Raw genomic sequence first — 23,091 nt, 5'->3', positions numbered from 1 at the left:
CCGAATGCTGCCAAACTCATAGGATGCCGCTTCATATTGCAGATGGATAACGACCCAAAACATACAGCAAAAGCTACCCAAGAGTTTCTCCAGGCAAAGAAGTGGGATGTTCTTCAATGGCCAAGTTAGTCACCTGACCTCAACCCAACAGAGCATGCTTTTCACTTACTGAAGACAAGACTGAAGGCAGAAAGACCCACAAACAAGCAGCAGCTGAAGGCAGCTGCAGTAAAGGCCTGGCAAAGCATCTCGAGGGAGGAAACTCAGCATTTGGTCATGTCCATGGGTTCCAGACTTCAGGCAGTCATTGACTGCAAAGGATTTTCATCCAGGTATTAAAGGCGATCCTTAAGTTTGAAATGATGTTGGTTTGTTCCATGACTTGTAAGCCACCAACGATGGGGGTGTGTGTGTGCCACTGGCTGTGCTTCCTGAATGGTTAGTGCCCCACTGTTGTCAAACCCCTTGGATTACAGCTGACAGTCCTGACTTCGCTCCCATCTGGGTGTGTGTCCTTTCAACTTCAATGTGGTGGTGTACAGAGGCCAACTGCCAAAACAGTTATCCGTGTTCCAATATTTCTGGCCCTGACTGTATGCTTGTTCTAATACCTTTGTTCTCCCACCAAGCTCAAACTGGTTAGTTGCACCTAAGCAAAGTAAAGTCTGAGGCAGCCAGGCAATACATTTTTAGGAAAGTGTTGGAGATTTGTCTGTGCATATGTTGTTTTGTCCTGCCATGGTCTCTAGTCAAATTAGTTTTCAGGTATTCACAAATTCAAAAGTGTCCCCTGGAAAAATGGAAGTAAACTTTCAGAAGCACACTTGATACTGCTGCTGCAGATAAGGTGTAAATGTTTGTGTGGCTGTTGAAAGCATCTGTTGGGCAATACTGGTGATAAGTAATTCCCACCCCCCACAAGTCTGCAGCATTTTTGGAAATGCTTTGTAATGTTTTAGAAAGCGAAAGGATGGGCATATAACCACATGCATCCCCTTTACAAGAAAAATTACAAACTTTTCCTTAACAGGAAAACTGACTATAGGAAACTGTAGCATGATCCTAACTAGCTAATTTCACTACTTCTCTTACTTCTATGGGACTAGGTAAGAGGCTACAATTAGGAAGACAGAGTGAAGTTGCTTTCTTCCTCATAGTGAGATTACTTTTCCCTGCTCCCCATTACATTTGTACAATTAACAAGTTATCTGTACTGGTATCGGGGCCTTAATAGGAGTAAGGGGAAAATCATTCCTGTTGCTGCATGGAAATAATCGTCTGGATATAACATCAGTGGTGTCCCGAAGAAATATGTCGAAGGATAATCTCCTTAATTTATTACTGTAATAATGACAACTGTATTACTATAATAATGACAGTAAGTCAGGCTTGTTGACGCTTTTTATTGTGAGATGGGGAGTCTGGTAGAAAACTAGAAAATGACCATGATGTAACAAGGAAATTAAAAAAAAAAATGAAGTTTCAGATTTGTAACTCACATACATGAATACAGGAACAAATTGGCACAGAAATGTTAAACATTGTTCCCAACACTGTTTAGAAGATTATTCTAGCTTGGCTTACGTAAGGAAATGAGTGTTTTATGGTTACATTAATCTCTTAATAAAACTGCAGAGCCTCATGCTATTAGTCATACAGTGAATTTCAAAATTTAAGAGCTTTATATTAAAAACTGGGAAAAGGTAAAATGAATTGATTGCAATTGTAAAATTGATACATTCCCGTTTTAATTCTTCTCTTCTACAGTCCAAGGCAAGTATAAATGTTAACATAACACTGTTAAATCAAATCTCAATGCAAGAGAACCAATTGCATCTCTACTTTAAATCTTATCAACTTTCCAAATTTTCATACTAAAATATATTATTGTATTAATACAAACTACAGTATTATACACTACACTGTGTAATAAATAAAGAAATATAAAAATAAGACACATAAATATAAAAGTTTTCTAAAACTAAAAAGGTACATATGTCAGTAAGAAGGGTATTAATACTGCCAGGTTTGAAAACATACAGTACAAAATGTTGCGCAGATCTAAAAACTAAAAGAAATAAAATAATACTGATAGGTTAAAATCAGCTAACATTGTCAATAAATGGGGTCCAGAATAACTAACATTTGGAAACATATGAGCCCAATAACATATCATGTATGTGTCTGAAATTAAGTGAACCAATAAAACAGATTAGAAATTTCCCTTCGTAATTACTGTAGAGAAATTCTCCTAGCGAGCAATTAAAGAAAAGAAAAAAATACTGAAGAATTGCATTATGAAATGTACCAGTGCTTTTACTTTTCGGATGGCTGAGTGTTTTTCCCCCATGATTTAGTTTACAGAAGTTTAATACAAATCAACAAATGCTAGTTATTGTAGGCCACACATTGGAGAAAGGCTGGTCAGAGCCTTTTAAAATACTGAGAAATGGCACTTACAGCACACAAGGTCTTGCATAAGGCCAAAGGAGATACAAAGCTTCATGTCATATCCTTCATATTTTTTTTTTTTACTACATACTCCAGACACAATTACAAACACTGATTTGACAACTTGGCTGTCCTCACCAGTATTAACACTGTTAGTCCCTGCAATCAGAACCCCACCACAATCTTTTCAAACTACATTTTCAACCACATGAGTAAGAAACTTCAGTTCTTCTATCAGATGCTTCCTTAAGGCTAACAATACACTTTAAATGAGAACATGTTCTACTAACAACATCTAAATGTTATAAACTGCTACCTTCTAAGCTGAATTTACAAAGGTAGTCAAGCACTGTTTGGAACTGCATCATACCTTTCTGCTTAAGGGAATTCTGTAGTGCAGACGTTCTCACATTTTAAAAACAGAATAAAATACTGAAGCGGAATTAGCAGAATTGTTTCACTGATAAAATTAAAAACAAAAACATAAATCTCTCCCAATTGTACAATTGAAAAATTAATCCAACAAAAATGAAAAAAATTAATACTGATAAAAACGAACTGATGTCCAACACATATCAAATAAAACATGTTTCCTACAACATGTTAACTATTTGCTTCCAGAGTCACCATGTTCTTCTAATCTGTTTCAGGTCACGAACTTGTTCCTAACTTTGAAAACTGCGTGAAAAATTACTAGGTTTGAGGTTCAGGCACACCTGGATATATATATATTTTATATTTTCTGTTTTTCTTTTCATTTTTGTTACACAGTAGTGAACAGGAATCACAGTGCACAGGCTACTGTGCTTCCATGAAAAGCATGTAGAGTATAGAACAACCTTCATCACCAGCTGCAATTTCTTTTCCTCGTACAAAACCACATAATTAGCTAAGCTTTATTTGCTGCTGCTTCTGACATTGGCTCCTCTTTCTGTATAACTTCTTGTTTAACACTGCTTTCTTCATTTATAGCTTCTTCTTCCTTCATGCTACCTTCAGTTATTTCTTCTTCTTCTTCTTCTTCCTCCTCCTCCTCTTGCAATTTTCCACATTCTTTTTCTTTTTGTGGTTCCTCCATCTCTTTGTCTTCATCTTCCTCCTCCTCTTTTTCACTATCTTCCTCCTCCTCCCTCGTTAAGCTCTCTCTCTCATCAGAGTCGAGCTGTGAGGGAGAAGCTCCAGTCTCGGCATGCTCATGACTTAGGTGCTCTTCCTGTGCCGTCTCTTCCTGTTCTGTGCTGTCACGTTCTTCTGCTTCCCTTTTGCAATAGGAGTAGCGGTGATTCATGTGCTGAGAGTAAGACCCCGAGTGTGAAAAACGTTTGCCGCATTTGTCACATTGATAGGGCTTTTCTCCAGAGTGCAGTCGCATGTGTTCAATCAAATGATGTTTGTGTTTAAATGCCTTTTTGCAGATCCCACACTCATGAGGTCTTTTACCTGAAAAAGAAAAATGATATAGTTTCCAAGCATTTGTGTCCTCATGTAACTTGCATTTGCAAAAGCTGGCTTGGGACCTACTCACCGCATTCTCATACTGCAGGCCCAAGTTGTTGGGGGGGGGGGGTGTTGAACCACAAACACAAATTGTTTCACACAAAGACAAAACTAAATAAAAGTGGCTACCACTTTCAACAAGTTGAATAGGTGAACGTTTTAATGAGACTATTGCAAGAGGCCCCTTCCTGGCAATGGTCAGAGAGAAACCAGAGAGAAGCAGTCACATATCTCATAGCAGGGATCATATGGAAACTAAGAGCAAATGTCCTTGAGAAGGAGGAAAATTAAAGGAATTAACTTGGCAGCGAAACTAACTTTGGGACAAAAATAATGGTGCAAACGATTACTTCAGAAACCCCCCGAATGTTAATTATCTTTAGAGAAAAATCTGGAAATCAGGGAGTTAAGTGATCATTCAGATGGACTACATATTTTATTAGCACCAATTGAAAGATAATTCATTCAATTAATTTCGGTATTATTAATTAAGGGTGGCCGAGTGATAACAGATGCTACCCTGAGGCTTAGAGCAAAACTAGATGTGAGAGGGACAGCTACGTTTTTTATTCGTACGTCTGCCCATTCATATATAAATAAGAGGTTGGGTGAGGTCTAAATTTTACAGGAGGTTAGGCAGAAAGGTAAGGAGAACTGAAGCATCACTCCTTCCTCATCTTACTTTATCACAGCTTGTGGTTGCTTCTGCCATATTTCTTCCCAGCCTGGCTCACTTACCCCACCCCTTACTTTAGACGTGAATGGGGCAGACATGAACAACAAATGTAGCTGCCCCATAACATTTATATGCCCCATAGCTAACTCAGCCAATTGTCTTCACTCTTGTTTTGTCCTCCCAAACATAGACAAATGCATGTTATTTTTTAAGTATGACTTGTAATTTAAATTAAGGAATTAAATACAACTTTGTATGTTCTTGAAAAATGTCTTGATCCAGCAAGGCAGATGTGTTGGTAGCTGTCACCGATGCATCCTCATCTGAATAGACTTGCTCATCTGAACTCAATTTGAACTGACTAGAGCTGAATTGACATGAACAGGGATGCATATTCCCATCTGGGGCTACCAGCTATTACACATGACTAATTGCCTTTGACTATAAGTTGGATCTGGACCAAAGTAGTAACCCATCTTATTCACATACCTGTGTGCTCATATTTATGTCTCAAGAGTGAGCTACTCTTCTGGAATATTTTGTCACATAAATCACAAGCATACATTCCATTTTCTGTCTTTCTCATTTTCTTCTTCGGTGGTGTGGAATCAGAATCATTCTGATCTTCCACATTTGATACCCCTTCTGAGCTAGTGTCTTGTCTTTCATCCTAAGAAATCAAGGAACGGAATTCTTAAATCTATTAAAATGCATTGTACACAACACTCTGTATAATAAAAAGCAAAATAAATGTTCCTTTTTCCTGCACTTTAGTAACTAATTTAAATTTCAGCTAACATTCATGTAGTGACATCTCTCTTTTTATGAACCAACCATTCCAACCTCACTAATATCTGGAAAGCCACGAAGAACTGCAACTCATACAGTAGCAAATATAGAATAAAGACTTGCCTTTGGGACAGGCTTCCAAGCCACACAAAGAAAACTTTGGAAAAATAAATAAAAACAGAGATTTTATGGAGAAGATTATATGAAAAACTGCAAGAAGGCAATTGGGCTATCTGTCCATTAAGATCTCTTAAACATTTTTAGTAGTAATGTATAATATTGGTGCTCCAGATTAAACTACTTTGATACATTTTTTTAATCAGAAAAAGTGTTTTCCAAGGTACTGTAAGCATTATAAATATGTGTGCTTAAAACTGCTTACTTTCTCCTTCATAGATCTGCATGTTTTTCTAATGTATCTGTGCTAAAGGTTCATCCTCAACCATTAAGGTGAAACCCAGAAAAGTCATTTTAAATAATTCCAGCCTAAGCAAGCATCTTCTAATGGTATCAACATGCTAAAAAAAGAAACTTTCTAGCAACACATCTTAATAATAATGTGATCATTACATAATCAGCCATTTATAAACTGTCTTTTCCTTAGTAATGCAAGATTAAATTTAGATTTAGACCAGACATATAATAATATTTGTTGTGCCATGTTGGGATGAGTGGGAAATCTAAATAATCTTCATGTAGGATTAAGAACTCCCCAATGAGTAGAAAATGAAATAAAAATAAGACTCATTTGTAGGGATGTCGGAGAAATTTGCGACAGATTTAGATGAGTTTGGATTTTTATGAATCTGACCTATGGATTGCGCAGAGGATTGTCAGGAGCACCCTAGCTGCCTCTTACAGTCCCCTCCAATAGCCAACTCAAGACACAGACAACGAGGATTCTTTCCAAGGCTTTATTCCTTTAATACTTAATGACTCTTACAGATACTGATCACTAGTGACTAAGCAAGGAACTGCACTGGGGTAGATAGCAGAATAGCCTAAGCTCCAGGTAAGGCAGTTGGCCCCCGTTTGAAGGAGAAGCGCGGGAAGACTCTGAACTTATGGGCTATGGAGAGAATCTCCCTCTTACCCTTGGGTCCTCGGGACGCGACCATTGTTTGAGTGCCAAACTAGCGGAATGCCTCCTTTCGGCGCACTCCATCTGTCGCCGCTCCCTGCATCTGAGCCGAGCATCCAGCAAGCCCCCCTCCAGCGCTCTCTCACTGCCAGGATCACTATCTCTCCCAGGAATGCTGGCAGGAGGAATCTCTGCCAGCTGCTGTGCTTGTGAGAGATGAGCAAGCTCCTCTCCCACGGATTGCTGTTCTTCCTCAGAATCAGAACTGCTCTGGGGCTCTATGGGCTCAGTTTCCACCCTGACATCATCCCCACTCCCATGAGGCCCCCCTCGTGCTCCTCCCCTGGGGCCCCGGGTTTGTGGGGGTATAGCTGGTGGAAACACCTCAGCAGCAATGGAGCATGCACATTTTCCATGGGTTCCCAGGATCGCTCATCTGACCCGTACCCCCTCCAGTCCACCAGATATTGCAGGTGGCTGTGAGAAAGGCGGGAGTCCAGAATCTCTGCGACTTCAAACTCCCCCTCCACCAGCACTGGTGGCGGGGGGGAGCCGGCCAAGCGGTGAGGGTCACCAGAAACCAGGGGGGACAGCAAGGATCGATGAAAAACAGGATGGATCTTCATGGAGGGGGAAGAGGCAGGCGAAAAGCAACAGGGTTAATCTGGGCCGTAATCTGGAAAGACCCCATGCGATGAGGCGCAAGCTTCTTTGCGGGAGAGTGAGAGGGGAGGTATTGGGTGGACAACCAAACCCAGTCCCCCAGTTGTAGAGATGGACCCAGCTGGTGCCGCCGGTCCGCAGCGGCCTTGTAGGCTGTCTTGGCTTGCTCAAGGGAGTCTTGTAAGAGGTGGTGTACTGCTCGCAACTCCTCTAAAACCTCATGGGCCGCAGGCACTGAAGAGGGAGCTAGGGTGCACGGGAAAGCCCTGGGGTGGTAACCAAAATTGGCAAAAAATGGAGTTTGGTGGGTGGAAGCATGGCAGGCCTTGTTATAAGCAAATTCTGTGAGAGGCAGCAAGGAAAACCAGTCATCTTGCTGGTAATTGACATAACAGCGCCAATATTGCTCCAGAGTCGCATTAGTGCACTCGGACTGACCGTCTGTCTGGGGATGGTAGGCGGAGGAAAGACGGAGAGTCACATGGAGAAGCCCAAGTAGCTCCCTCCAGAAATGAGCAGTGAATTGGGCCCCCCTTTCTGAAATGAGACCCTCAGGCCATCTGTGGAGCCGGAAAACATACGCCAAAAAAAGCTCCGCCGTCTCCCTGGTTGTGGGCAACCCAGAGCAGGGGATGAAATGGGCCATCTTAGAAAACAAATCCACCTCCACCAGAATAGTGGTCTTACCGTGTGAGCAAGGCAAGTCAGTGATGAAGTCAGGGGAGAGCAGTTTCCAAGGTCCTGAGGGGGTAGGCAGGGGGTGAAGCAAGCCTGTGGGCTTGCCTGAGGGGGCCTTCGCCTGCTGGCAGGAGGTGACATAGATCTTGACGTCCCGACACACACGAGGCCACCAAAAATCCCGCGTCACTCCATGCAGGGTCTTGGCAAAGCCAAAATGCCCAGAGGTGGGGGAGTCGAGGCACTGATGTAGGACTTTCCCGCAGAGGGGTCTAGAAGGCACCTCTACCAGCATACCCGGATGGAATGGTAAAGCAGGCCACCTTGCAAAGAGAAGGGGGTAGAGTGGGGGGGGCAGAGGTTAGCCCCAATTCCTCCACTTTTGTGCAGACAAAAGCATCCTGAGCCTGTTCAGAGTGAAGGAGCTCCTCCCAAGAGAGAGGCACTGCAGCTGCCACCAGGCTCTGGGGGGGGAAGAATCAGAGAGGGGGAGGGATTCCCCTCACCCCCTGGCTGGAGGTACAGCTTACGAGAAAGAGCATCTGCTTGTAGGTTGTCAGAGGCTTTCACATGGCAAATCTTAAGGTGGAACCAGGGAAAAAAAAGCGACCACCTAATCTGCTGCTGGTTTAAGGCACGAGCTGTCTGAAGATGTTCCAGGTTGCGATGGTCGGTTCTAACTTCGACTCGGTGCTGTGGCCCCTCCAGAAGATGATGCCAGGTCTCCAAAGTGGACTTGATGGCAAACAGTTCCTTCTCCTAGATGGTATAATTCCTCTCAGACACGTTCAGCTTCCTGGAGTGGTAGGCGCAGGGTTGCAACCCGCCACCCGCCCGATCTGGCTGAAAAAGCACAGCCCCCACCGCAAAGTCAGAGGCATCAGTTTGCACTGCAAAAGGCTTCCTCGGGTCAGGATGTAACAGGATCGGCTCAGAACTAAAAAGCTTCTTAAGTTCCTTGAAAGCCCACTGGGCAGATGCTGTCCAATGAAAAGGAGATTTCCTGCCCTTAAGGAGGTCCATGAGAGGAGATGTCAGCCGGGCAAAGCTGGGCAGGAACTTTCTGTAAAAATTTGCAAAGCCCAGAAAAAGTTGCAAGTCCTTCTTGGTGGATGGAGCCTGCCAGGAAAGGACAGCCTGGACCTTTGCAGGATCCATCCTGATACTGTCAGCTGAGATGATGTAGCCGAGATAGTCCAAAGAGGTTAGGTCAAACACACATTTCTCCAGCTTGGCATAAAGATGGTGCTCGCAGAGGCGCTGGAGGATGGTGGAGACATGGTGCTGATGGGCGTGGGGGTCCTCAGAAAATATAAGTAAATCATCGAGATAAACAATGAGGAAAGTGTCCAAACAGTCCCAGAAGATGGCATTCATAAAACTCGAAAATGTGTGTGTGGGGGGGTGCAGGCGAGCCAAAACAGCATCACTAGGTATTCATACGCTCCGTACCAGGTGCTGAAACAGGTCTTCCACTCACCCCCCTCCTGGATGCGAATCAGATTGTAGGCGCCACGCAGGTCCAACTTTGTGAAAATCTTGGCTTGCCCCAGGCGCTCCAGCATCTCCAGTATGAGGGGGAGGGCATACTTGTCAGGGATCGAGACCAAATTCAACACTCGGAAGTCATGCACCGGGTGGAGTTCTCCTGATTTTTTGCGCACAAACATGGTAGGGGTGCAGGAAGGGGAGGAGGAGAGGCGAATGAAGCCACGGCTGAGGTTTGTGTCCAAAAACTCCTGCAGAGCTCCAAGTTCTGGCTCCGACATCGAATACAGCCGGCCAGCAGGGATGGTAGCCCCAGGAATGAGGTTAATGGCACAGTCAAAAGGGTGGTGAGGGGGGAGCTGGTCGGCCTCCTTCTTGTCGAAAGCATCCCGAAAAGCCGCATACTTCTCTGGGAGGATCACGGTAGCTAAAGAACTGCCAGAAGCAGACGAGGAGTGGGAGGAAAGGGTTAAGGCCTGGGCTGTGACCGGTGCCTTGGTTGGGAGACAATGCTCCCGGCAGTAGGGAGACGAGAACTACACTTGCTGAAGCCCCCATGAAATCTGAGGATTATGCTTAGAGAGCCAGGAGAATCTGAATCTGTCAATAAATGGATAATGGAGCAAAAGATGCCTGACAACCCACAAAACACAGATGGAATGGATTTAACAAAATCTGTACATCACTACTCTTTGGGCAGGGTTCTGCCCCCAGCCACAGAGCATGGAGAGCAAGGTACAAACAGCTTCATGTGCATAAAAGGAACCATGGAGACTAAGTATATAATTTGACAGCACCTACACCTAGTCTCCAGGTTGCCAGGAGTATTCCTGCACAGCAGACACTGACATGGCAATAGAAGTTACCCTCTCCTGGCCTCCTACCTAGACATAAAGTGCCCAGGATTAGGTTCCACTCAGGTTATTCCTGCTTGGACTGTGTGGAAGTTCCATGCTGGCAGCAGCCTGACCGTCCCCTATAGGCCATCTGTAGTTGAGGGGAAGGGGCTGTGCTAGTGAAGCCCTTGCCAGAAGAGATACTCCATGCTGGAGTGCTTGGGACACCAGACCACATCCCATATAGCATAACCTTTACTGCCATTTAATCTGATTGGCAGTGGCAACAACATGATGTTGTTGACGGCATCACAATGTTATGCCTGCTTATGTAAACAAAAGCATGTGGCTCACCCAACTGGAATAAAAGATAGCATGGCAAGTATGGTGAATGAGACAAAGGACAATAGGTGTGAAGATGATGGAGAAGGAAAATGGAGAAGGAAAATGGAAGCAAGATGAAGCAGCAACAAGAGGGGAAAAAAACAGAACAAAAAAGCCTTGGAACAATGCAATTATTGGCAAGATCAGTATTTTTCCAATAATTAGGTCAATAATAATTTTCCAAATGTGCATTTTTTTTTATGAATATCAAAATGAGAGAATGTTTGGTACAGTCCTAATCACAGCATCCGTTTGCTACATAATAATAAAATACAGACATAAATTATGGGGAGGCCCCAAAGAAATATCATACATACCAAGTGTTTCATTTAGACCTTTTTGGAAGTGTGATAGAATATACCGAACGCAGGTAAAGTGTGTGTGTGACACCACCACTGTAGGACCTCTGAGAAGCTGTATTGTGTAGTAATTTCCACAGGGAAGAGTAAAGTACATGCAATACCAGTCCAGATTCGTGATCTAATCTGTGTCTAGTCCTGAGACTAGGCGATGTGGTATAATAAAATAAAATAGTCTAACTTTTATCAGCATACAGCCTTTCAAAATAATCTGATATTAGCAACATGAACACTGTATTTCCCTAACCATATTTTGTGATCTTTTACATTTGACATCTGCCGTATCAACTAAAGTATTTACATATAAACAGATATAAATGTAGGTACCTGACTTCCATTGGCCTGCATCTGTTTTGGTGCTTCTGGGACTGCAGGATTAACTGTGGTTGAGTAAGTATAAGCTACCTGTGGGATAAGAATGGTTTGCTTATTGGCAGCAAGAGCTCTTAAGCATGGAACACTGTTCTGGTCAGCAATGGCAACAATTGTAGGTAACTGGGCAGTGACTGTCGGTATAGCAATATTAATAGGATTGGCACTTGGTGGGATCACATTTACAACTGGTTCAGAGTCTGTAATACTGCTGTCCTTCTGTGGTTCTTTTTTTGCACAAGTCAAGTTCAAAGGTTCTTCTTGGACAGAATAAGCACTGTTCTGGTAAACACTAGTAGATCGTTCCAATGATTCTCCATGCTGCTTTGGTAGTGAAAGGTCAAGAGGTTCTATTTGTGGCTCTTCCTGGACACCCTCATTAAGGTACAAGTAACCCTGTGAACTTCTAGATGAAGAGAGGTTAAGGGGTGATGGGGATGGTGTGTTACTTCGTGAACCATTGTGAGCTGATCCTGTTGAAACAGTCTGTGATTTATCTGTCTCGGGAGGACTTACAGAATTAGATGTGCTGTCCTGTTGTTCATTTGCAGTTGTAAGTCCTGTGTGGTCATCATTACTGACAGATTTTTTTAATTTGTCAGACTCAGGGGAAGATGGTCCAGATGATGGTACAGAAATTTGGCCAGCTTGCATTTTTTCAAACCACTTTTTTACTACATCCAATGGCAAATTTACTGAATCAGCAATTTTTGAGAGCTCTTCTGAACTTGGTTGTGCATTTAATGCATAATAGGCTTTTAGAAGGGATAAAAGATTTTTTAAAGGGGGTTGACCAGGAGATAGGTTAGCCTCCCCTGCTTCTGGTGAAGCAGAGGATTCAGCCTTCTCAGCTTCTGCACCACTGAGCTGAGGTGGCTGAGTGAGATTTTTGTTATCATAGTGCTTTGATTCTTGAAGTGCATTAGGCTCTCCTGGACAACCATCACGAAGAAGGCAAGTGCTATCATTGGTCTCTCCTTCAAAGCTTTTTTCTTTCTCAGACTTCACTCTAAGATCTTCCGGTAACTTCTCAATTTTGCAGCTGTTTGTTGGGGCAGGGTTTTCTTTTTTCAGGTTCTGTGGCACAACCTGAAGTTGACTGGGTTGCTCCAAACTGTAGTTGATGATAATTTTGGTTGTCCCATCTTGATCAACCAAAGGAAGACTGATAGCTGAAATGACGGAATGTCCAGCTTGTTGTATGGATGCAGTGTTGATTGTTTCTTGTTCTTTGGATGTAATATTGGTGTGACTGTTCTCCAATACTTGCCTTATAACATTGCCATCTACGGCAACTTTAAGTACATTTTGAATGTCACTTAAGTTGATACTTATTGGAGACACCAGACCAACGGTTGGCAAAACAACAGCTTGCACCACACCCTGAGTAGAACTGGTTGCCTGTAACGGGCTACCACCACTAAAAACCCCATTTTGCAAAGGGGCTGAGCAGTTGATTCCTGAAGCAACCACTATGGGCTTGAATTCATAATCCACAGGTTCAGTTTTAATTTGGTTTACAGGGAGTTGTTCTTGTAAGGGCTTGTTTTCTATCTTTTGTCGTACTTGTGGTCTTGCTGGGCTACCCGGTGATGCAGAAAGGGAAGGGGAAGAGCACTGAGATGTCTTGAGCCCTGATCGTGCTCGGCCATTCACAGGCACCAAACCAATACATTTCTTACTGCTTATGTGGGAGCTGTAGGAACCAGAATGGGAAAAACGTTTCTTGCAGTTTGGGCACTCATATGGCTTCTCTCCTATATATACATACATATAAAAAAACAAAGGAGACATAATCATCATATGGCCATCTCAATTAAGAAGTTAAAGGGCTGGATCCAAATAAATAACAGTGAAAGGAAAATGGCTGCAAGCACAAGAGCTTGCACAAGAGTTCATACACTGCTACAAAAGGCAGGTTCTATAGCAGCCATATTCCATATGAGATTGGCCACCTTTGCACCTCACAATAAATCAGTAATCTAAGCATTTTGGATTATTGCGAATGAGCCAGCAAGCTGGTACATGCTGCTCAACTGCTCCGAAGTGGGAGTGGCTAAACAAACCATAGACCTTTCGTCTGTGGTTTGGGATGTGTGAACTGCTAACACTGCCCTCTCTCTCCCTGGAAAAGCCAAAGACATAAGCCAAGAAAAAACTATGGCTTAGGACTCTGGCTTGCCTGGGAAGAGACAAGCCAGAATTCTCAGTTTGCACATCACGATAAACATGGATGAAAGGTCCATGGTTTGTTCAGCCTCTCCTGCTTGCAGTGTGAGTGACTGAGCAGCATGCACCAGCAGGCTGGCTCATTCACAATAACACAAAATTCGTTACAACTTTAGCTTATTGTGATGTGCAAACATGGCCCCTGTGTAACATTTTGGATTTCGTTTCACTGTTTTTGCACAATGCTAACTAGTGGTGTAAAATAGCCCTTTTGTGAGCAGAAGATGCCTTCTGCATCAAGAAGGAAACCTTTGGATCCAACCCAATATCAGCACAGCAAATGCCCAAAGTTTCTACATGCAAAACTAATGTAAAGTGAATTCACATGCACGTATATACAATGATGCCATTATTTCAAGTAATTTTGCATTAAAGTCTTCAGAAAAAATTACAAGCAGCAGAATACTATATCAGATTCTTTAAAGGTTCTCATGCTTTGACTTCCAGAGTTTGCACAAGCTGTTGTGCAGATGGAATAACATCTCTGTATTATACATCTCTGAAATTATATCTCACAAAAGGTTGTTGCGCAGAGTCTAAACCAGCCCATAACTGGAAGACATTAGATTCAGCCCAATAACAATTATAATTTAAAAAGCAGCACTTGTTAGAAACAAAACTGGGTATCTAGTGACAGAAACAACTTAATGTCACCCTACAATTTAGCCATTATAGCAGTCATACAGTCTAACTGCTCTTGTACGGGACACTAAACCTCTCTTTACAGAGCCTCCTTAGCTTGTTTATATATGCTTTCACTTTACTTTATCTGATCACTGACAAATGATGTTCAGTACCTCAAAACAGACATAACTGATAATGCAGGCTATAGATAGTTTTAACACAAGTAACAGAGAAGGCAAATTAAAATCTACGCAAGCAAGACCTAGGATATTTACCACTGTGGATTCGTAGGTGTTCCTTTAAGTGATGTTTATATTTGAAAGCTTTTCCACATTCAGTGCACTTGAATTTTCGGTTACCACTAGACTGAGTCACATGTCTCTGTAAAACAGAATATGCAAATCAATCAGAAGAGAAAGAGAAAACAAGTCTACTAAAATATACAATGTAAGGAATCTCTTATTTGCAACAGATAGAGATGAATTCAAATTTTAATAGAGTTAAAAAAATCATCAGATGATTGAAAATATTGCTTGTGAAAAACAAATAAGTAAGGAAATAGGTGAGCAAAGTTAGAAAAATAAGCCACATAAATCACTTTGCCCTCTATCAAAATTTCAGGCAGAGATGGTGTTGCTATTTTACATGCCTAGGAAATTCAGCAAGGCATTCCCTTATTCTGTTTGTAAAAGACATCCAAAGAATCTGGGTTATGAGACAAAGAAACATTAAAGCCTATTCAAATTTTAATTGATTTTTCCATTTACATGCTTCCAGCTCTTACTGTTGGCCTCGAATTCCTTTATGTAACGACATCACAGGACTGCTCTAGAGAAGATAGTCCAGTAACAATTGCAGTCACAAATCATTTTCCAAATAAATGCACAGAAATCATATTTTAAAAGTTAGTAGAACTCACAAGTAACTAATATTCATCATTTTTAAGATGAAGCAATGTGACTGTCTCATAAAATAGAAGCTGTCACCACATTTTAAACTATTCGCAGTATGATTTAGCCTAGAGGCATACGTATTTTGAGGTAGCAACACCTAAGAGAGATGGACTTAAGATACTTACAAGAGATATTTTTTTAATAGGTAGAGTCATATTTTTACCATCGTATGAATAATCAGTTCTCCTTCCCCATTTTAAAACATTTTTAATAAAAAACATATCTAATTAGATTTAGCGAAGTTCACAGTTCCATAGGAATTTAGATTCCAGACATTCTTGTTCATCTTTAATTTTGAGTGCTTTTCTGAAAAAAGAGCTACGATATATCAAGTGCTCTCCACTTATGCATTTTGATTTGAGTCACTGAACTTAAAAGTTTCCCCAATGCAGGGCTCCAATGCATAAAGGTGGAAGATGGATGCCCATGGCACCATTTATGGCTACTTAGAACAGGCTGCCACATGAATGAGGGAATGGCATGCAATTCTGCCTATGCACTGGATGTAAATTTCTCTTTCAGTGGATAGCAATCCATTACATCCCAGAAACAGGGGATACACAGGAGAAAGATTACGTGAAATGGAAGGGAGCGATGGAGCACCCACACAAGCAAGGGCTGCTCAACTCACTTCAGTATTAGGAAAACAGCTGTACCTGACACTGAAGTGAATACACTGAGCAACAATGTTGCAACAGCATGGAGAACTGTGTGTGTATTGTAGTGTTTACTCCTCTGATCCAGATAAATTATTATGTCTAGTTGGCACTTTTAGAAATTCAACAAATTTCAGTTTCATTGTGAGATGGCCAAGATTAATGTCTTTGTTCTGAGACAGTCAAGATGATCTATTTTCAATTTGTATTTGCTTTAATAAAAATAGATCACAGCAAAAACAGTAACATAAAATAAATACAGAGCAGAACTAGTGTTATTTTACTACTAGTTATAATTACTAGTGAAGAGTGATTCACTATCACTAATTTATTAGAGCACGGTTCAGACAATATTAAGCATTCTAAAGTCCCATTGATTTTGATGTGATAGATTTATGCATGTGTTTAACTTCTCCATTGAAATTAATGGAACTTAAAAGTGTTTAATTATGGCTGCATCATGTCTCTGTAAATACTAATCCATGTTAAGTGTGAATGGGTAAATGAAAAGTCCCCCATTAACTTTAATGGAACTGGATTATACCTGCAGTTTGCATAGCAGAAATCCCTCAGCCTGACATTATTTTCAGATTCTCTTAACCTGTTGGTATATATTGGGAAGACATGACCTACACCTACTAACTTCTTAATAGATACCAGCAGGGTGAGTGGATCTAAAAATAAAGTAAGGAATTAATTATAAGTAATTAAAATGTATGATTGATAGTTTATTAAATATGCCTAATAGAAAGAAGTCTTTTTAGCAGGTATCAGAAGCCTGAGTAATAAAATAGTTATTATTTAGTTATTTAATAATTTAAGGTGCTAGTCTCTATCACCTTTATCATCACAATGGCAACATGACGTGAATCACTATTTTTTCATTTGACAGATATACAGCTGAGGCTGGAATACTGTAACTTACCCAGGGCCATCCAGTGAATTCATGGTTGAAGTAGATAGTATTCACAGGGAGCAATCCTATGTTCCCCAAACAGCTTTGGGGTGTGTGTGTGTCATAGGATTGTTCAGTTTCTGGGCTCCAACGTTGGAAACAGGGCTCTGGCCTCAGAGTCCAGAAACTATGCTCCCTGCCCCCTCCCCCTTGTAGCCCGTGTGGTTCTGGCTATGTCTCCACGCTTGGAAATGGAGAGCAGAGACAGGAAAAGGGGGTGTTCCTGGGGGTGCACCAGTTTTCTCTCCCTCCCCGTCCAAAGTGCCACTGCTAGATGGGCAAAATTGCCCATCTAGCAGAAATGCAGCATGGCTGGAGAGCGGAGGTGAAGATCACCTCTGCGCTCCAGCCACCCTGCGCTGGAGTTTGGAGGCTGCCAACTATCTTCATAGGATTGCGCCCTAAACTGTATTATCGTTCAGTTGATAATATTGCTCAGCAAGCAAACAGGCCTAGTACTGCTCAGCACTTTAATACACCCAAGAAAGCACACAAAGTACATTTTAGAAAAAGGAATCCGAAAGAGATACTGAGACATGTTTCAGCCATTCAACAAACACTAGACTATACTTCCTGACTGTTAGAGCAATACGACAATGGAACCAATTACCTAGGGAGGTAGTGGGCTCTCCATTCAACGCTGGAGGCATTCAAGATGAAGCTGGACAGCCACTTGTCAGGGATGCTTTGACTTGGATTCCTGCTTTGAGCAGGGGGTTGGACTCGATGGTCTTATAGGCCCCTTCCAACCCTACTATTCTATGATCCTATGATTCTATGAATCTATAACCAAACTAGAGCAAGGTCAAATTTTTTGTTAGAACTTTTTCACTCAAGTACAGAGTGTTTGGCATTTCTGACAAAGGGATCTCAAGAAACCTTTTAAAAGTATGTTGCATTCTAACAAGAATAGATTGCCAAGAGTTGCTTTTGCTAGCGTGTGTGAGAAAGAGAGAGCGAAAGAGACTATTCACAAAACCCTGCTTGGTTTTTTTTGCCATTGCCTGATGCATGGTCTTTTCAGGGATGGCAGTTACACTCCTAGCTGCTGCAGGGTGTCTTTTAAATGTTTTTACCCACAACACTCCAGGGTAAGTGCAGGAAGCATTACTTTCACTCTGATTTAACTGCAGACATCATGATGATGTGGTTTCAGATGTCTTCATTCTGGAGTCTTGTGAGATATCTAGCAGAAGCCAGACACACAATCACCAGCAGCAGTAACTATGTCCCATACTTGAAGTTTACTCCTGTTTACACCTCATATTGCCAAAAATTTGAGGAAGTTATCATACAGATAAACTTTGTATTGGAAAGCTCTTTAAAACGTACTGATGTACATGTTCTCTTAAACTATTTACCTGCTTTTTGGAGTGTAACACATGGTCGGCATAAACTGATTTTTCATGCCCTCTTGGCTGCTAAAAGACTGATACTACAATACTGGAAGGATAAAAACTCTCCGACTATAATGCAACGGACTGAAGACTTAACAATACTGGTAACATTTGAAAGATCGGTATATAGGCGTCACGTGCGAATGGACTTATATTGGATATTTGGTCTGCTTTTACTGAAGTTTACGTGTAATCTATCCTATTCTTTTTTACTTTTTTCTCCCTAGAATGTTGTATTATTTGAAACTGAGGACTGCAGAGTATGTTGTTATATTTTTAACTTTTTGGTTTTATGTTTTGTTTGTTTTGCTTTGTTGAAACTCACAATAGAAATTGATTTAAAAATGCCAAAAATGTCACCACCAAATTCAACCTGTGAATGGGATTGTGCAGGATTGTGTGTGTGTGTGTGTGTGGGGGGGGGGGCATTTTGCCTAACACTAAATTAAATATTATTGTTGTTATAATAAAGGTAAAGCTCCTAAGGGCACAGAAGTAAAAGCTCCTTTACACAGAAGTAAAGCTCCTAGGGGCACAGAAGTGCCCTTAGGAGCTTTAGGTAAAGCTCCTAGGGGCACAGAAAAGGTATAGGGAAACACAGTACTACTGCACTCTTGCAACTCTAGGTGAGTCTGACAAAAACCTGTATATGAAAAGCCTCCAGGTAACCAGAGCCTTTTTGGGCCTCTGTTTTACAAGGCATTCTTCTAAAACCATGGTTATACCTACCAATTAAAGACAATGGTATATGCATCTGAGAAATTGTACTCTGGTTGATGAAAGCTTATGCCACAATACATCTTGTAAATATTTAAGTGCTGCAGCAGGACTGTTTTTGATGCAACAGACGAACATGGCTATCCCTCTGGAATGATTCCCATAGTTTCTAATCCTCATATTCCTGTTTCTATAGTAGCCAAGTATAATATAAAGCCAGGACCCATGGCTTCTGGAGAATACCATGTGGTCCTTAAATCTAGGATATCTCGGTTCAACTCAGTCATGCAATCCTGAGAAAATCAGACATGACTGAATTCTGTACTTGTCCCACTGATTTACTTTCAATTGCACTCACCGGGTGGACTTGCCAGCTTTTTATCTCTCAACTACAGGTTCACATTCTGTAAATCAGAAATAATAATGCTGATCTACTTCACGGGTTGCAAGCCAGCAAGATGAATATTAAACAGCATATTTCGTATTATAAATACTAAAAATAATTGTGAGTGTAGGGTTTCAAATTTCCTACCACAAAATGTGAGTTTCCTTGTCACAAGTTACTGTCATTCCTATACATATCCCTTAAAACATACATATCCTTTAAAAGGGAAATATCCAATAGAGGGCTTTTGCCCTGAAATGCAGATGATAAATATTTAAATAAAGTAACAAATAAATTGATGTGGACTAGATGTCACCATCCAACCAATCCATGTGATTTACACCACATTGTATATTGCTTGTGTGTTGGCTGCCTGCTTGCCTGAGGTGTGATATCTACATAAACTCTGGGTCCCGGCAGAACAGAGAGTTCTCTTTCTGCCTGCTATGCAGGGTGGGGGAGAGAGGGAGCAAGGGGAACCCTCTCCTGTGTGTGGCCAACAAATTACTGACCGGTTCTTTGCCTGGCTGCATTGTTGTTCAGGTCCTGCCCCAGGAGACAATATGCTGTGCTTGTTAGTTTCTGGGTGTGGGGCTTTGGAAAGGATCTGAGGGGGAACTTTTTCTCTCTGGCCCACTCTTAGGCCATAAATAGGAGGCCTGACCTGCACTATTGACATTCAGATCTATGTAGGAATTTCCTTTAAACAGATAGATTTGCTCAGGCTAGATGGTGTTTGGCAGTTAGCTTTCCTGTGGTGTAGGAGGCATTAAGCTGGATCCATAGCCTGTTCCCCACTGGGGGATCCCCATAAGGGATTTTGGGGTGTTGCTTGAAGGCCCCAGCCCAGCTTGGGGAGCTGGCACACCTGCCACAACCCCAGGTCGCAGGATGTGCTGCTATCAATTTGCGCCATTGTGGCCCTGAGATTCCCATCACTCCCATCAATGTTTTCCCAGCATGTGAGTTGGGATGGTGGTATTAGCCAGCAGGCAGGGTGCCTGAAGACTGCATCCTAGCCCTACGCCATGCCAAACTCCTGTGAGCTGTAAGCAATACAAGTTGTAATCCACTTCAGCTTATGCACTGTTATTGCTCCCACACCCTGCCACACACTCTGTGCCGTTGGTTCAACAACCTGTAATCATTTGTGCAATACCAATGTCTGCATGGTGTCAGATGCAATGATGGCCACAAGTTACTGTTATCTTCCATGATTTTAGTGGTACAATGTACTTCATGACTCTCCTTCACACTTAATATCATTTTATAGCTGTCACAGGGGATGCATACCCATATGCCTTGCCCCTCTGTAGATACTAGTCACCAATGTTTTCTATAGAACTTGGTTTAACAAAAGTTATCATATAGTCTTCTCTATCTCCCCCCCGCCCCATCTCTCTCTCTCTCTCTCTCTCTCTCTCTCTCGGGGACCAGTGTGCCAATAATTTTCTCAACAAAGTTCACAATGAAGACCTTAGATTGTTTAATAGAAAAAGAGCCTGGAAATGACCAATGGAATGTAAACATAACACACTAGTTCTGCTTTCATCAAAGGATTCTGGCAAAACCACCTTACCATAACCATTCAGCCAATATAAAATGTTGTAGTTAAATGACAAATTGTTAATAATGTGACTCTGGCACTATATTTTATAACGTCTTGAGTATAAAATTAACTCTCAAAACCAGAACTCTCAAAACTGGATCCAACCAAAACTCTCAAAGCCATTGGTTGGATCCAGATTTGGTCAGCACTGACCTAAACCGTTCAGCTCTTATGTAACATTCTCCGTTGTCTCTCTCCTCTACTCCCCTCATGCACACCAAATTTCTCTCCCTATCCCTTGTCTGAGTAATCATCATTTGCTATTACAAGTGAGCAGGGCAAATCATGATTTGCCTGCAAACCGTATTTTGCCTACTTCATATGTAAGGCGAACGTATGGTTTACTCAAATAAGGAAGGCAGGGATTTGGACTGTGCAATGGGAAAAGAGAGGAAGTGTGACATATGGCAGCACATTCTGGTGCTTGAAACCATGGCTTGAAGGGTTAGGAACATTATGTCTGAAATCTCTCTATGTAACAGAAAAAAACATGTTTAAAATAATGCTGAACCATTGAATGGATTTGTTGTGATCTGCATCACTATGTGTAAATAATAATTTTTATGTTCCCATAAAGAGCATGTATGTTCCCATACATTCCAAACAAGGAAATTACACCTGTTAAACTTTCCTGCAATAAGAAAAGTACAGAATTGAATATTTAAAGTTAAGAGAACAGTCCTCATAAATGACAACATTTAATGAGCTGACTCAGTTGATTATAGTCTATGATGCCTGACAACAATAAAAAGCTGGCATAACAATGACTGAACATAACCTTGTATAAAGTGTAACACACTCCTGGTAAAGCAATTGTTTTAGATGCTATTCTAGACCATGATATTTTTAAGGCAAGTATGCTTTTAAGATATTTGTACATGAAATCAAATTCAAAGGCACACAAAACCAAAAATGTTTAAGGAAACCATTTAAAGTATAGAGCAATACAATGGATATGCACTTCATCACTTACTTGATCTCTTCCTGATTTATGTGATGTCATATGGCGTTCAAGTTGTGTTCTATATGCAAACGTGTAACTGCATACAGAGCAACTAAAGTTATCTTCATTTTTTTCATGGCGGTATTTAATGTGTTCCTTTAGAGAGGTAAAGCGTTTGTACCCTCTGTCACAGTAAGGGCATGTAAGCAGCTGGGAAAATGCATCTGGCGTGCCTGAATAAGAATAAGAAAACACTATTTTTTTGCTATTAAAGCACAGGGTATAAGCAACTGCATCAGTACATTAAGGATATATGTTGACTCTCCGTTGTGCATGGAACTTGTATAAGGTGTCCAAAGGTTCTGAATTTCTTAGGATAGCCTCGTTGTTTGGTGAAATGATCCAATAACAAGGGAAAGAAAGAATTTTCCCCACTTCCCCACTCCTCCAGCATAGAGAGAATTACAAGTAACTTTGTGAGAATCAATACCTCAATGAAGATGACAGCCAAGATTTCCACCATCGCAGAGCAAAACTTAGCTAACTAGTAAGGTTCCACAGTTCAACCAATGAGGTTTGAAAAAGGATATGCAAAGGGTTTCAGATAAATTTATGGGAGGAAGTACAGTTACTTCTACTTAAATTCCATTTTTAAATTGGCTTTGAATGTTCATCAGTTCACCTTCAGTCAGTTTTTAAGGAACTGAAAGGTATGCTCAAACCATCTATAAACCACGACGACAGTGTAGTCAAAGAAGAGTCTCTGGTAGTTTTTAAATGTACAAAATTATCCTTGCAGATAAAGTAGCAAAACTATGAAAAGGGCGTAATAACCAAGAATTTAAATCCGCATTTTATCTACCATGTTTATGAAAGATGTCAAAGTGTGACTAGAATAGCATGTTATCCAGCCCAGCAAATAATAGATGCATTTATGTCTGTTTATGCACATGGAACTCCTTAGCTTGATTGACTGAGGATAACCCACTTTGGTTGCTATAAAAACGTGCAAACACCAAGGAAGTATTCTTTAGACTAGTCTTCCCCAACCTGGTGCTCTTCCACCAGGCCCAGCCAGCATGGCCAGTGGTCAGGAAAGTTGGGAGTTGTAGGCCAAAACATCTGGAAGGAACCAGATTGGGTAAGACTGCTTTAGATTATTGATGCTTAGAATGTGACAGAGAAGATAAAGAAGAAATGGGAAGGAAGAAAGAGGGCAGATGCATCTTCATATCCTGGGCTCACAACAGATAGACAGCCATGCTGCCTCACCACCCCTCTAAACCTGATTTCCTGAAGGCTATGCATATAGTTTCCTGTAGTTTTAAAAAATGTGAACCCAATTCAAC

General features: G+C 41.4%; 1 protein-coding gene across 6 annotated transcripts in view; it reads right to left on the bottom strand.

Annotated features, from left to right (window-relative positions):
- Positions 1 to 1,387: 1,387 nt before the first annotated feature.
- Positions 1,388 to 23,091, bottom strand: part of ZEB1 (zinc finger E-box binding homeobox 1) — a 108,051-nt gene continuing 86,347 nt past the window's right edge. For all 6 annotated transcript variants that reach the window (XM_084859166.1, XM_084859165.1, XM_084859170.1 and 3 more), the window contains 5 exons: positions 21,773 to 21,975; positions 14,403 to 14,508; positions 11,230 to 13,031; positions 5,114 to 5,294; positions 1,388 to 3,891 (listed from right to left, as the gene is read on the bottom strand). In XM_084859166.1, the coding sequence (XP_084715292.1) occupies positions 3,341 to 3,891; positions 5,114 to 5,294; positions 11,230 to 13,031; positions 14,403 to 14,508; positions 21,773 to 21,975 (2,843 nt within the window). In that variant the 3' untranslated portion in view covers positions 1,388 to 3,340. The remainder of the gene's footprint in view (positions 3,892 to 5,113; positions 5,295 to 11,229; positions 13,032 to 14,402; positions 14,509 to 21,772; positions 21,976 to 23,091) is intronic.

This window comes from Heloderma suspectum, chromosome 5, assembly GCF_057233095.1.
Source record: "Heloderma suspectum isolate Gila_16-S chromosome 5, 16-S_ref, whole genome shotgun sequence".
Classification (NCBI taxonomy): domain Eukaryota; kingdom Metazoa; phylum Chordata; class Lepidosauria; order Squamata; family Helodermatidae; genus Heloderma; species Heloderma suspectum.
This window is presented reverse-complemented; position numbering and strand designations above follow the sequence as displayed.